This window comes from Ambystoma mexicanum, chromosome 2p (assembly GCF_040938575.1).
Source record: "Ambystoma mexicanum isolate Mex_15411 chromosome 2p, UKY_AmexF1_1, whole genome shotgun sequence".
In the NCBI taxonomy this organism is placed as follows: domain Eukaryota; kingdom Metazoa; phylum Chordata; class Amphibia; order Caudata; family Ambystomatidae; genus Ambystoma; species Ambystoma mexicanum.
Window position 1 is genome coordinate 649,645,016 of NC_090923.1, and position 15,866 is coordinate 649,660,881.

Sequence of the window (15,866 nt, forward strand, 5' to 3'; positions counted from 1 at the left end):
AACTGGGTGTGAATGGGGGGGGGAGATACATACTCCAACTGGGTGTGAATGGGGGGGGGGAGATACATACTCCAACTGGGTGTGAATGGGGGGGGGGAGATACATACTCCAACTGGGTATGAATGGGGGGGGAGAGATGCATACTCCAACTGGGTGTGAATGGGGGGGGAGAGATACATACTCCAACTGGGAGTGAATGGGGGGGGAGATACATACTCCAACTGGGTGTGAATGGGGGGGGGATACATACTCCAACTGGGTGTGAATGGGGGGGAGAGATACATACTCCAACTGGGTGTTGACTGGCGTCCGTAGGGAAAATGGACATACAGATGTACGCCAATGTCCTTCAGGGAAGGCCACGATGTACCTGAGAAGAATCCACATGCAATTTGAAGGTGCACGACTATGAGCACAATGCAGGCTGCAAAATATTACACATCCATCCCCATTGCACATCATGCCACGCCACATATTACACAAATCAGCAACATGGCGTCAAGATGGTAATACAGAATCAGCGCATCACAGCATCAATCCAGCAATGTACCCTTGAATGCATGCAAAGGGAACACCCCTAGACATAGCACTGAACCACACACCTATAGCACCACGGAAGTGATGCTTCACAGCATGGCAACATTGGTGTCAGAATGTCAGTACACAAGCAGTGTGCTACAAAATTTGCCTGGGCCAGGGACACCTAAGACCTGGCCACACCCAGGACATGTGAAAATTACTGTTGTAGGCATTATTGTGCCATTTCTACTTGCAGGGTCGGCCACACACTTGCACGTTGCTGTCACACAGACCATCTGCATGTATGCGCTCATTTTAGCACTTGCATCACAATGCTATGTCAATTTGTGTGATGTGAACAGGCCGCCCTTGAGGTGAACAGTAACAGGACCCCATTCATCCCCCCATACAGGTGATGCGGCCTATCCCCTGAAAACCTGGCTCCTCACACCTGTACGGAGACCACAGAACAGGCACGAGGAGGTAATTAATCGTGCACATACCCGTACCCGCATCGTGACTGAGCAGGCCTTTGGACTTTTGAAGTCACGTTGAATGTGCATTACCAGGTCTGGTGCTGCTCTCCTGTATGGACATGAGAAGGTGGCCAAGATCACCATGGCATGTGTCATGCTGCACAATATGTGTGACAGACGGAATGGCCCACTGCCCCCTGACGTTGGAATAGAAGCACATGATGAGGATGATGATGTTGATGTGGACAGAGGTGAAAGGGATGCAGGTGTTGCAAGAGGGGATGGCCAGGAGGCACGTGCTGTGAGACAGCATCTGATCAGCCAATCAATCTGCGGAACATGTTTTCGTACTGTCACATGGATATGGGGAGGAATGCACTGGTGTATGCCTCAGAGCACGCAATGGACCCTGTCGCCAATGAAGTACACACACACACAATAAAGATGTCCAAGGCTGTGTTTTCATCAGAAACCAGTGTATTGACTAACATAAAGGTGAAGAAGTGCAATCCCCACAACACCCCCCCCAACAGACCCATAACACCCTTCCCACCACCCCCCACAACAGACCCATAACACCCTTCCCACCACCCCCCACAACAGACCCATAACACCCTTCCCACCACCCCCCACAACAGACCCATAACACCCTTCCCACCACCCCCCACAACAGACCCATAACACCCTTCCCACCACCCCCCACAACAGTCCCTCATGTCTCTGCCATTTTTGCCATGGCCAATGCACACCGAGGTATCCCCATCAACCCCCTAATTTCAATTGTCCTTGGAAGGATCTTGAGGGTTGCCAGACGTGCGCCTGGTGGTTCGCATCGAGCGGCTGAGGGGGCTTGTTTGTGTCGACCCGGAAGACGAGGATGGGGCAGACTGGCCTTGTTGGTGAAAGTGGCGGTCCATTGTGTCTGCCATGCGGACAAGCACCTCCCTAAGACTTGCAATTTCATTGCATATCCTGTCCGTGTTGGCGTCCATGCGCTCAGTGGAGTGCCTCACCGTCTGGACTATGTTCTCACTGAGATTGGCAGTCTCAGCGACATGCTGGCCAACCAGCAAGGTCAGCTCCTGTTGGCGCTGCAGGATGTTGGAAATTTGGAGGTCAGTGCCGGGTGACCGTGCACTGGATGCTGTGCCCTCAGATGGCTCCAATGCAACAGGTGATGGTAGCATGGGTGACATGATTGCAGGGTTGGTGTCCTCGAAAGTCCCATCAGAACCAGGGGTCTGGGATGCCACTGCCTCTGGGCTTCCTGGGGGGCTTGGGGTGTGCATCTCCATGTGCTGGAGTAGGGTGTCCTCTGGATCGGACAGGGGGCCAGTGGCGGCTGCCTCACCAGCAGAGCTTGCCGCAGCTGATGGTGGGCCCTGGATGTCTGGCATTGTTGACAGTGGGTTTGCCTCCGGTGGTGGGGCCACAGTAGGTGGTGCAGCTACTGCTGCCCTGGCAGTGACACTATGACGTAGGCTGCCACTCTTCAGGTGTGGCCTTCCCCCCTTGCCCCTGGATGTTGCAGGGGTATCCTCCGGCTCCTGTGCCCTTGGCCTCTTGGATGTAGGTGGTGCCTTTGATGCATCAGCGGCATCCTCCCCATCTGTATGTGAGCCTGTCAGGGACGAGAAGGGGGATGGCATTGGTTGCGTTTCAATATACTCAATGTAAATTACAGGAATGATGCAGTTGTGGCCATTGGGACTTAGCAGTTGTGGATGCAGGTGATGTGCCAGTTCAGTGCCTCATCCATGCATGGTTGAGTTTGGGACTTGTCTCTGGTGATGTGTGCATGTGTGTGTGTTTGGGTCTGACACTGACATGGTGATGGATGGATGCATGTGTGGATGTGTGTCCATGCATGAGTGGGGTCTGTGCTCACATATGGGGGTGACTGTACATTCACACCGCATCCTGTCATGTGTACACTCACCTCCATCGGAAGTGGTAGCCACGCCGACCTCCATGCTGCCCACTCCCTCGATGCTTTCGGTGGCAATCATGTTGGCGCATGTCTCCTCCCATTCCTTCAGGCGTATTGGGGAGCCATCTCCACCGGCACTGGCAATGCGGTGGTTCTCCGCCAGGATGCCCCTCACCCGCAGCCTGAGGTCGTCCCACCTCTTCCTGCATTCGCGCAGAGTGCGCGTGCTGCTGCCCACGGCACTGACTTTGACAGCCACCTCCTCCCAGATGGCTTTCTTCTTCAGCAAGGTGGCGCGGCGCATGTCATTGGCAAAGACTACCTCTGCATGCTCTGCAAGGGTCTGTGTCAACATGACCAGTTCCTCGTTAGTATACTTTTCCTTCCGCTGCCTGTCACAGGTTTTCTTCAAGGCCTTGGGCATGATGCAGGTGTCACGGATGATTTCACACAGCTCCCAACTCCAAAATGGTCCAGGGGGCAGAGGATGGCAGTGGATTGTGTTTTTAAAGACGGCCGCCGTGCTCTTTCCCGTTCCGGTGCGATGACGCTATTTCCGGTTCCGCAATTTAACGGTCGATGCTAATAGCATGTACAGTGAGGGCGGAGGTGCTATCAGCACTTTGGGCGGCCCCGGTAAGGTGCTTTTGCGGCATGGCGGTAGGGTCATTTACCGGCATGGCCCTATGCGCGTGTCCGCTTACTCGTAATGGTACGCTATTGGCGGTCTCCTGTGAGGGCGGACACGCTAATAGCGCCATGCCGGTAAATCCCGTTTTTTAGCACCTACCGTGTAATGAGGTCTCCCTCGTTCATGCCCTTGTGTTCCTGCCCCTGATGTTCTCTCCTTCTCTTTCCCTCCTTCTACTATTTCACTCCCACCTACTACTACTCTCTACTTTCTTTTGGATCCATGTGATAATGAAAAAATCATTGCGAATCCCAAAATAACTAATGTATTATCTTTTGTATCCCATTTTATCATATATATATATATATATATACCACCACAGCCTCCCACATACAAATGGGGCTCTCGGAATACAGTATTCTGGGCCTTGCAGTGATGGGCTGCAGTATTTCGGTATGATACGCTTTCTTTCCATCTCTCTCACTCCTTCTGTCCCTTTGATGTTCACAGCCTACTCTCTTAATTTCTCTCTCCTTCTCTCCTCCCCCCCAAATGTCTCTCCTCACTACTCTGTACTCTCCTTTCCTCTCTCTACTTTGCACTCCGTTCTCTACATTGCTCTCAACTCCCCCCTGTTCTGTACTCTCGATCTCCCATTTCCTCTCTCGTCTCCAATCATTTCTACTATCCACTCCTCTTCACTCTCTACTCTCCACCCCTCTCCACTCCCCTCGCCTCTCCACTATCTACTCTTCTACCCTCCTTTCTTCCTAGTTACATTCAGCCCCCTGTCACTCTCTCATCCACCCTTCTGACCCTCACTCACTTATTCTCCTTTTTCATGAAGCTTCACTCAGCCCTCTCACTCACCTTCCACGCACTCTCACACATGAGTACTAAACTCTCACAAACCAATACCACACCTGGAACACACTCTCTTTCAATCTCCTCCACATTCCACATTCAACTCCACCGTCCTTCCTTTGCCTGGTATCTTGGTTCGCTTCCTTTCTCCTTGACCTCAATCGAACAACCCACACTCTGTTTGTTCTCTTATAAACTACCTCTTGTATGGGTTGCCCCCTCCTTCCCCGTCCATTGGATATCGTGCTCACCTGGCTCCTTGCGCAAATCTCTACCTGACCTTTCCTCAGGATCCCGGTTACTTAGTTGTGAGGTTAAAAAATGCCCCTTAACGCCCCACCTCCTTCTCAATGTGGATCGGCTTTATGATGGTGATTCCCAGATTTCAATTTCCACAGCGTTTGAGTGTCTTTGCTGCCTGTATGCAGTGCTTGATATTCTCCCAGCTGTGCATTCCTTACTGCATCTCTATTTCATGGGTTGGGTGCTTCATCTTTCATTGCATGGTTGTCTGGGCTTCGGAGTTCTATAAAGGAAAAGAGGGAGCACTGGCCAGAATGGTTTAAGGCAGCCACTGGGTGATTGGCAATGGTATTCTTCAAATGTAACCAGGCACATAAAGCGGGCAGAGACTGAGGCCCTGCCAACTCCCTCACCCCACCTCTGAGGCAAGACTGACTGTTAGGCCTCTTGTCTCAGGTTAATAGGGATCCCCCATTCTTTACTTGACAGAGTGAGATCCCTTACCCTGTCGGAGTACACAGCTTCAAAGAAATGGGCTAGTTGTCTGCCAAAAAACACTTTCGGAAAAAAACAAAGCCCTCGGAGAAAGGGCGAGTTGTTTCTGTTGTGCTGAGAAGCGGAGAAGCGAGGACTGTGTAAAGACTCCAGTCCAAGAGGCGCGTGTGCCTTTAAGGAGCAGAGTCAGTACAGGCAGTTGAATCTCCAGCTGTCCTTATTAAGGCCGCCTCGATGCCCTTGCGGCGTAAGCCCTCGGAGAAAGGGCGAGTTATTTCTGTTGTGCTGAGAAGCAGAGAAGCAAGGACTGTGTAAAGACTGCAGTCCAAGAGGTGTGTGTGCCTTTAAGGAGCAGAGTCAGTACAGGCAGCTGACTCTCCAGCTGTCCTTATTAAGGCCGCCTTGACGCCCTTGCGGCGTAAGCCCTCGGAGAAAGGGCGAGTTGTTTCTGTTGTGCTGAGAAGCGGAGAAGCTAGGACTGTGTAAAGACTGCAGTCCAAGAGGTGCGTGTGCCTTTAAGGAGCAGAGTCAGTACAGGCAGCTGACTCTCCAGCTGTCCTTATTAAGGCCGTTTCGACGCCCTAGCGGCGTAAGCCCTCGGAGAAAGGGCAAGTTGTTTCTGTTGTGCTGAGAAGCGGAGAAGTGAGGTCTGTGCAAAGACTGCAGTCCAAGAGGTGCATGTGCCTTTAAGGAGCAGAGTCAGTACAGGCAGCTGACTCTCCAGCTTTCCTTATTAAGGCCGCCTCGACGCCCTTGCGGCGTAAGCCCTCGGAGAAAGGGCGAGTTGTTTCTGTTGTGCTGAGAAGCGGAGAAGCGAGGACTGTGTAAAGACTGCAGTCCAAGAGGTGCGTGTGACTTTAAGGAGCAGAGTCAGTACAGGCAGCTGACTCTCCAGCTGTCCTTATTAAGGCCGCCTCGACACCCTTGCAGCGTAAGTCCTCTGAGAAAGGGCGAGTTGTTTCTGTTGTGCTGTTGTGCGCAGTGGGCGTGGTGTGCGTCCTGGACTTCGACTGATTTCCCTGTGCTGTTCAGTGGATCTGCAAAAGTTCGGAAAATGAACAATCGAGCCGAAATGGCTGCCATGAAAATATCGAAAAACCCGAAGACGTGCGCTCAAACCAAGAACTGGACCCCTTCTGAAGTGCTGTCTGATGCCGTGGAAACCTGTGACAAACATCCTGAAATGGCACCAAGTACTGTAAGTCCCGTGAATCCAATTGTACTTACATTTATTGAGTCCGCCGTGTGTGGTACGAACGAAGATGGCATTACAGGGTCTGAGGAGAGCAATACAGGATTATGTGTGCCTTCGCCTCATAAAACGATCAGTAGGCACTTGATGTCAAATGCGGAAACTGCATCACCTGTCGAAATGGACAGATTGTCTTTTTTTGATCAGTCAACGCAAATAACAGCGGGTGGCCCAAAGGTAATGGCGGCCACGATGATTGGCCCTCCTAGGTCACTTGAGGGAGAGTGTGGGCGCGAAAAGGCCCTGCCATTCAATATTCAGATGCTCTCTCAACCACGGTACGACGTGAGTAACGCCAGTGTGATCACGGCTCCGCAACCTGGTGCAGCAGAGGTGCGGGATCAGACTAAATATTGCGAAAGCAATCACTTAACTAAAGAGGTTAACATCAGACGTGCTCTGACTGCAACACACGGTCTAGGATCACGCCAGGTGTCATTTCTACAGGAACTTGCATGGCCTTGATTTAAAACTCTAGCTGGTAGGAGTTCTATGCCCCGTAATATCCACCTCACTGTTCCACCTCAAGATCCCGAAAAACTGTTTTGGCACATACCCTTCTCTGACTCGTTTCCTCAAGAAACCGTGCGGACGAGATATTCTTACTACAGTGTAACTGAGACCTTGCTAGATAGTGCGGATGCAAATCAGGCATTAAGCGTCCTCGCAACAGTCCCGGTTACTGAGGAAGTTTTTTTACCACCCGACTCTGCTTTTTTTAAAGACACTATAAATGTAGACCGCCGCAATTCTTTGGACTTGATTAACAAAATAGCGTCTCATTTAACGTGCATTAATAAAGCTTGTGCTTCGAGGTCTGATTCTAATGTCCCTAATGTGACACTGGCCAATAATACACAGCGTGCACATAGGAAAAGTATTGACAAATTAATAAGTAAGGATACCTCGTTGCAGAACAGGATTTAACGCACGGTTCCTCCCAAACGCAGAAGACCCCATGTAAGTAGCTCAGACAGTCTATGCTGTTCACAAAGGAAGAAACTGAAACAGGTTGACATTACAAACTCGCCAATTTCTACAGATGACAGGCCATATGTAAACGAGAGAGACTGCAACAAGCCCAGCATGAAAGAGCTGACATCGGCATCATCATCTACATCATCCTCCGATCATTCTTTTGATGGACATCCACAAATAGAGCCCCTTCAATTTAAGGCTGAGTCTGGTCATATACATACGCAAGTAAGGCGTACTCAGAGCCACAAAAGAGCGTCTTCTGCAATCACGGCCAACGAGCCTACAGATATTTCATCTAACATTACATCAGCTATGACTATCTCCCTCGCTCCTTTCACGAAGTTGTACGAGCACTTAAACGAAAACATGAAAGATCTCTCTACGCTAGTGGCCTTGCTAAATACAAAATTTGTGGATCTTGAAAAAAATTGTTATGCTCTTACAGATAATCAGCAGACTTTACTACTTAAACAGGACTCCATAGCGGATTCTGTACTAACCCAGCTAAACAAACAACACAGATAAAAAAACTCCTGGCAGAAGTGGCAAGGGAGGCTTTGAGTCTCTTCAAACAAAAAAACTCTAAAGAAGATGTGACGTACAAGTTCTCTACAATTAGTACGGGCTGTCAAGTTGATCAACTGCCTGATGAGAGTTCGAGCCCTTACCAAAGCAACCTTAGCAAGATGGAAGGTCTTACCAGCATTGTAAGCGGAATGCAGCAGACGGGGGAAGCAGGGGATCAACCGCGAAAAGCTCCTGAGATTGAAGACATTTCCGCTCAATGCTTGGAATCTTCTTCAAGAACGATCATGGAAGTTGGTTCTTTTGCGGAAGCCGTGACAGTCTGTCAGGCGACATCAAATCCGGCTCTAGGTAATCCTCAGACAGCCTCATCATCATTGGACCTAGTGGTTGGACCTCAACCTCTCAATGATGGGCTCCATCCCCCGAACTCCATGGGTGCATCGCATTCGGCGGTCTCTACGGCGATGGCCAAAGTCGTCACAGAGCACCGCCCTTTATTTGAAATTTTCAAGAGGGTATCGGATAGCCTAGCCTAGCGCCTCTAATATCCACCAGTGTGATGACTAAAAAGCCAAAAAATCAACCACTGAAAAAATCTAGACAAACAAATAACTCGAGAAAATTTCTATGGAATTTAAAAACTGTACATGTTACAGTGAATACAAACAACTGGAAAGGAAATGCTACAGCGTCTACCCACACAAATAATTCCACGAATGAAGATGCCACAGCTGTAGTAACTGGTGATGATTCGATTGACCTAACAAATTTATCCACATATGATGACGAGGAACCTACAGAGGTAGCAGATTTCGTAGAGGCTGAGAATACCAACATCACAACATCTGAAGTCTCCTTGGAGACTGAGAAGACATCTAACTTCCATCGTACTTGTACGCTGATCAAAAAGGTGACCATCGCTACTGAAAATGAGGGGCCAAGTTCTCCCACATTTCTATCAATGGAAGACAAACGGAAGCAGTTAATCAAGTCCAGTTTAACGAGAAACTTTACTGTGGGATCAACAACTACACCATCTTTAAAGGTTGACAAGAACTTTAAGAGAGACAATCCTCAAACAACAGACAGCCCAAATAAGCACTGTGAGTCGGTGTCACCAAAAACACAGTTGCAAGTAAAGATTCCTAACATGACAGTAAGCGGCAACATAAGGAGCCCAGTGCGATCCTTGACGAATACAGCAACGTCTTATTCAAACAAAAAAGAGTTGCCTACACTCTTTAAAGTGACTTTAGAAAGAATAGACAATGCTGACAATTTGATTCTAAATCGACACAATGTACTACGTTTGTTCCATCTAATTCCAAGTCTACGATCTATTGAATCGGATGATCTTCGAATCGTGGAATTTTGCGATAGTAAAAGAGACGACATAGTGAATTTACATATGAAATCGAAAATATTTTTTGATATTGTACTAGAAGCAGCCCCTGTTCTGTTATCTCTCGGGTTTGATACCTACAAGAGTATCGACCAACTTCAAGAAGAAAAGCACCTTAGTAAGTCGATTCAAATTTGGGAGGCAACTTTTCGACCATCAAATATCTGAACAGAACCACCAAACAATTCAGTCGATCTGTTTACTCCAAACAAGAGCTAAAAGATATATCCTGTGATACGGACAAAGATGGTGCTCCTACCAGAATTGGAGATAAAATCCAAATAACTATTGACGGTTTAGCATCTTCAACAAGGACCCTAGACGCAGAAGCGGACAAACGCACTTTATTAAACGATTGGGCTTGGATTGCTGCAACCCTAAGTATCTCGCCACAATAATGCCAGGTCCCCACCAAAGAAATTACAATCAAACTGGGTTCGTGGAATACAAGAGGCTTCGGTCACCTTTTTCACACACCTTGGCTACAAGATTTGGATCTGGTATGTCTACAAGCGACTTGGCTATTGAGTAGTCCAATTCTGCAAGACTTTGAAACTGTTCTCAATCCTGCCATTAAACATTCTAAAGGGAGACCTATAGCAGGGTTGATGATTGCAGTAAGGAAATCCACTGGCTTTAGAATTGTTTCATCCACAAATGTGTCTCCCTTTATTCAGACAGCACGGGTTCGCGCTCTTAATGCAATAAATGGAAACCCTGATGATCTGAACATCATCAATATTTATTGGAATCATTCTGCAATAGCAACTATGACGTTTATTGATCAAATAACTACTCTATTAGATACCTTGCTTGAAGAGGGGGATTCTTCTAATGTGATCATCTGTGGCGACCTCAACATTGACTGCATAAAGAATGTAAATAAAAAAGGGGTGGGGAAAGCTACACCCTTGAGTCGCAAAATAGCTACCTCTAAATGGTGTTTGGAAATGGAAGCCAGAAGTATGTCTATGCTGAATGGCAAAGTGACAGGAGACATTCCGGCCAAGTCCACATGGAGAAGAACGAACCAACATTCCACTTTGGATTACATGTTTGTGTCCGATGAGATACACGCCCGAGCAATTCGATTTGAGGTCGAACCTATGACCCATAGTGACCATGACATGGTGATAATGAGTCTAAAAGCAGCTGGTGTGGTACGGCCTACATCTTGGTCACACAACGTGTCTGTTCGATCAAGCAGAATTCGTCTTGAGCTCGCAGATGCTGACGTAAGGAAAATTGTGTGCAATTTAAATGATTAAAACAACAAAGTTGAATACTGCCATCTATTGTCTGACTTAACATAACAGAATCAAGGCTTAAAACACAAAAAATGTACTCATAAACATAGTTTTGACTTACAGATGCAACAGCGGAAAAGACAGATGCGGCACGAACTGCGAATGCTAGTGTTAGGGAAAGCAAACTGCGCTTCCTTAGCCTTAAAAAAAAGATCAATTAAACAAACATTCAAGAATTGGTGTAAGAGCCACAAAGCCATCATGTTACAGAATGATTCAGAGATGATGTTGTCCAAATTACGGAACAAAAAGGCTGCAGAATTTTGGAAAATTATCAACAATAAATTTGCCCCACAAGACTCTTTACAGGCAAATCCAATCTCCGAAGATACATGGATTGCGTTCTTTACCAGAATGTATAGTGATGAAGGAATCTCAGAGGATCGCTTTAACCCTTCTCTGGATAAATGGGACTTAAAGTTTGACCACAAGAACATTTTGACCGCAATTCTGAGAGCGAATGCATCTAGAGCACTGGGCCCTGACGGCCTTACGAACTACATTTTAAAACGCAACCCATATGCTTGGTCAAATTTCTCAATGACACTCTTCCAAAGAATAATAGATAAACGAATGACTCCAATACCCTGGAATAGTGCCATTGCTGTGCCAATCTTTAAGAAAGGGAATAGAACAAATCCAGGTGACTACAGACCAATTGCTTTACTAGATGTTATAGGCAAGATTTACGCCACACATTTACAACAGATGCTGTATAGCTGGGCGAACGAAAATCACCATATAGATCCTAGACAGGCTGGTTTCACGAAGGGTGTGGGGTGTCGACTCAACCTCATAATGCTGAATCTCTTTAAGATTGAAGCCATAAAACTAAATCCAAAAATACATCTAGCTCTTATAGACTTCTCTCATGCTTTTGACAGCGTTGATCGGGGAATCCTGTGGAACAAATTGAGAGAATGGAATTGCCCCCAAAGTCTTGTCGAAGCGATAAGAGAATTACACTTAAACACAAGCTTCAGGATTAGGCTGGATCGTCAAGGAACCTTATCAAAGCCCATACTAACTTTTAAGGGCGTAAAACAGGGCTGCCCGCTAGCAGCGATTATTTTCAATCTGTTTTTATCTGATGTGGGCGAAGCCCTTTGTGAAGTCTCTTCCTTTCCACCAAAAATAAACGGAAATCATGTTAGTTGGCTTGTTTATGCAGACGACCTTATACTTTTAGATATGACAACAATTGGTCTGCAACGTAAACTAGATGCCCTAGAAGCATATGTGCACCGAAATGGCCTTGAAGTCAACAAACGAAAATGTGAGATACTAACCCTTCAAAATTTAAGGTCTGTGAAAATAAATCAAAAGAAGCAAACATGGTTCCTTGAAAAGACAAGGCTACATCAGGTTGACGACACAAGATACTTAGGTATGAGGATAAGCTCAAATCTTGATGATGCCCCATGGGCAGACTCAGCGAAATCCAAATGCCGACAACTAGCTTGTCAAACAGTGATAATCAACAGGCAATTCGGTACATTTTCATTAAAACCGAGTATTGCTTTGTAACAAAAACAAAATTCCAGCGATTATTTATGGTGCGGAAAATGCGCTAGGTTGTTCTCATGAGCTTTGGAATACCCTTGAAAATATTTTTGGGGTAAGAGTATTGAACTTGCCCCGTGGAACGCCTACCGCCTGCATCCGATATGAACTGGGGCTTATATCTATGCATGCCAGAGTGAGCTGGAATTTATTAAGTCTTTTCAGGAAATGTAACTCAACCATACCTGTATTGCAGTTTGTGTTACTAAAACAAAAAAATCGATCTAATTGTGTTACATTGACAATGTGGTATAAGTACTGCACTGAGATTTTAAAATTCTACGACATCAGTCAAGAAATGTTGTTTGAAAATCCTGATCAAGCAAAAAAAAAAAGTATGGAGTGGTGACTGGTACTTAACTTGTGAACAAAGAGGTAAAGCTAGAATGATGGTGGAAGTGCCAGGAGAGGCAAGAGCATATGTGAACTCTTTAGCGCACTTGACCCAATTCCCCGACTTTTCAACCAGATCTATATACCTGAGATTCAGATTAGATTTGATGGACACAAAAGAACGTAGAAACCTACATAACTCAAATACAGAGTCAATGTGTCGCTTCTGCAAATCTTGTAAAGAAACACTAAAACACTTAACTGTTTTGTCCGAACTTACGCACATTGAGAACTCACAAACTTGGCCCTGTATTCGAGAAAGTACAGTCAGCCTGTGCGGAGGATTGGTGGCATTGTATGTTTCAAGGTTCCAATCGTACACTTTTGTTCGCTTTAGTAACATTTCTTGAAGATCTGAAAAATCGTTTGAAAGAAGGCGAACCTGATTAAACACAATACCCCCCTGGTTTGAAATTTATAATACTACTGACCTCAAGAAAGAAGGTGATGTGTATATGTGGGCGAAGGGGTGTCTAACAAGTTCGGAAGGGGGATATTAGCACTAGTATCAATATCAGTACAATTAACTTTATTACTTTTATTGTTGGGACTAAGTGGAATTGGTCTTGTGTTGTGATTTTATTTTGAAAGGTTTATAAAAACCGTATAATAAAATTTTTTTTTAAAAAAAGGTAAACCCTGGAAGGTTTTGAATCAATCATAACCACAAGCTGTTCTGGGCAACCTTTGAGACCATTGTTTTCAAGCCTGCCATTCCATTACAGTAAGGGAAAGATCATATGCATATCAGCCTTAGTCCCACCTCCAAAGCCCAAACATTTTGGGTGGCACCAAGCCAGATTGCAGATGACCTTTACCTTTTCTGTAATGGCTTGGCAGGCTGAAGAATGATGGTCTGTATGGTTGCCCATAGCTATTCCAGAGGTTAAGATTAATTCTAAATCTTCCAGTGATCACCTCTTTTGTTTTGCCTTAGTCACCCTGAGTGGGATGGGTATGCCCAGGTTCTCTGATGTTTCTTTGTAGGCTGATATTGCTGAAACTCGTTTTGCCAAGTCCGTTTTCGGTGCTGTGGGGAAACACCATTCCCTCTCAGCATCCCCTCCCCTGTTATCTCCCAATGTGAGGGACAATTCTGCAACCCCTTTCTCCCTCATGCCCTCCCCCCCTCCACACCATGCACCAGGTCTGAGGTGGACAGCCCCACCACCACCAGACTCCCCACCCATCCTCCCGTTCGCCACATGTAACACATTCATACACACACACACACTTACATACAGAAACCCAAACACATACCCTTACCCCTCCACAAACCCTACCGCTACTACTGTCACCACTGCCGCCAGCGCCACTTCTTGGATGGGCTGCAAGCACATGCTTTGTTCCCTGACAGGCCGCTGTTCAGCAAAGGCGGACTGTATGGGAATAGTATGCAGTAAAAGTGCGTAATACCTATGCCCAGACATGGGACCCGAGCCTGCTGTGCCTAGAGACCCAAGCTACTCTTCACTGATGACAACCAATGAGGCTGAAACTTGTCTGGGGATGCTTGTGAACTCCTGTAGAAGGGATGTGACCTAGCAGTTCGGGCTGTACTGCCCCTTTTGAGATGTGACCAAGCCTGATTTTCATATGGTCTTTCCCCTTTCTGTAATGGCGTGGCAGGCTGAAGAACGATTAACTGAAGGTTAGTACAGAGCTATGCCAGAGGTGAAGATTAATTCTAAACCTTCCAGCCACACCTCTTTTGTTTTGCAATAGATTTGCATTGTTTTTCTGCATGAAACGTTACCACGAGTATTCGGAGGCGGCCAAACGAGATGCTTACCAAATTCAGTCAACTAACATTGACGAGGTCAAACGTTAGAGGAAGATTTTTTCTCTATTTTGTTTTTATACATAACACTTTTTAACAGTGTATTGATCACAGCCTTCGTTAACATTCTCTCTCTGTACCTCTCCTCAATACAGTCCCCATTACCGTTCTTAAACATCTTCTCTCTGTGACCCTCCTTTCTACATCTCAGTACTCCTCTATCCATCCTCAATAATCTTTTTAATAATCAACACACACCACTTCTACAGCTTCGATATCACTCCCACGGTTTCCCATTTGATCACATACATATACCTTTGAAAAACATGCATGTACAAAAGATTATGTTCTACAAATCTGTCTCTCATTCAAAACGTTACTCAGATCCTACTTAGATTTGATAACTCTACAACTCACTCAAATGCATTATGTATTGCTTTGGAATGGACATGTTGTCTTAAAAAAGATTCAACTTACCCCTATAGAAAAAAAGAACAGGTTAGTCTCTTTTGAAGACAGTTAAGTAATATCAACAAATATATGTGAGTGTGATATTACTCACAACTTCCATGCTCTAGGATTATGATTAAAATGATTTTGCATGATATAAAAGGAGGTACAAGTTAAATGGTGGAGTTTCAATGTATGAGGTAGAAGAGTTCTTAATCATCAATACAACACAACTAATGTCACTATATATATAAATACCTAGAGTCACTAACCTGCTGCTGTTGCTTGTGGCTGTGCTTGCGGTGCTCTACCCATCTGCAGAGTTTTCACTGCTGCCTTTGAAGTATCAATCTGCTCAGCTTTCTGGAATGTTAAACCACAAACTGTAAGGTTCTAGCAGCATACACATATATGATTATCAGCTGTCACAGCTGTGATGTCAGATAGTTGGTGAACAATATTTAAAAGCTGTTGCCCATCATTTTTGTTTAAACCAGCTGTCATTCTTTTATAGGGTTAACACCATTTAAGGACACACAGCAACAAACTACAGGGCACACTGCAAATAGTGATTGAAAATGGGATCTATTGAATTGAGTAGAAATAACATGTTTTGAGCACCAACAGATGATTCAATGTGCATAGAGTTCAGGTTACAAGGGCTACAAAAGTGTGAAAACTGCAGTAGTATATGAAAACAATATATTATTATAGAATCTTTTGTGAACTTGTGGATTTTCTGTCTTTTATAATACGTATTTATATATTAAGGTTACTAAATTGTTTCTTTCCATTTGTATATTTAGAAATATGGTGGTATATGTTCGGTTTGCTTTATACTGTTCCAATTCTATGTCAAGACCGGAGGCTCCCATTATGCTTCTCTTTCTTTAATTTAAAATAACTATAGAAGCGCAGCAGCAAGATTTTAGCACTGAAATTCGGTAACATTAATAACTTGCATGAGTGCTGAAATCCCACAATTAAGCAAGTTCTGGAAACATCTGCCCAAACAGTCCAAAGGGTGATAGGCTTCCTACAAGAAACTCAGTTTC

General features: G+C 45.7%; 1 protein-coding gene across 1 annotated transcript in view; it reads right to left on the bottom strand.

Moving 5' to 3' along the window:
- Positions 1-15,866, bottom strand: part of BSN (bassoon presynaptic cytomatrix protein) — a 1,737,600-nt gene that overhangs the window by 279,745 nt on the left and 1,441,989 nt on the right. Inside the window, exon 8 of the mRNA XM_069644195.1 lies at positions 15,084-15,174. Coding sequence (XP_069500296.1) covers positions 15,084-15,174 — 91 coding nt within the window. The remainder of the gene's footprint in view (positions 1-15,083; positions 15,175-15,866) is intronic.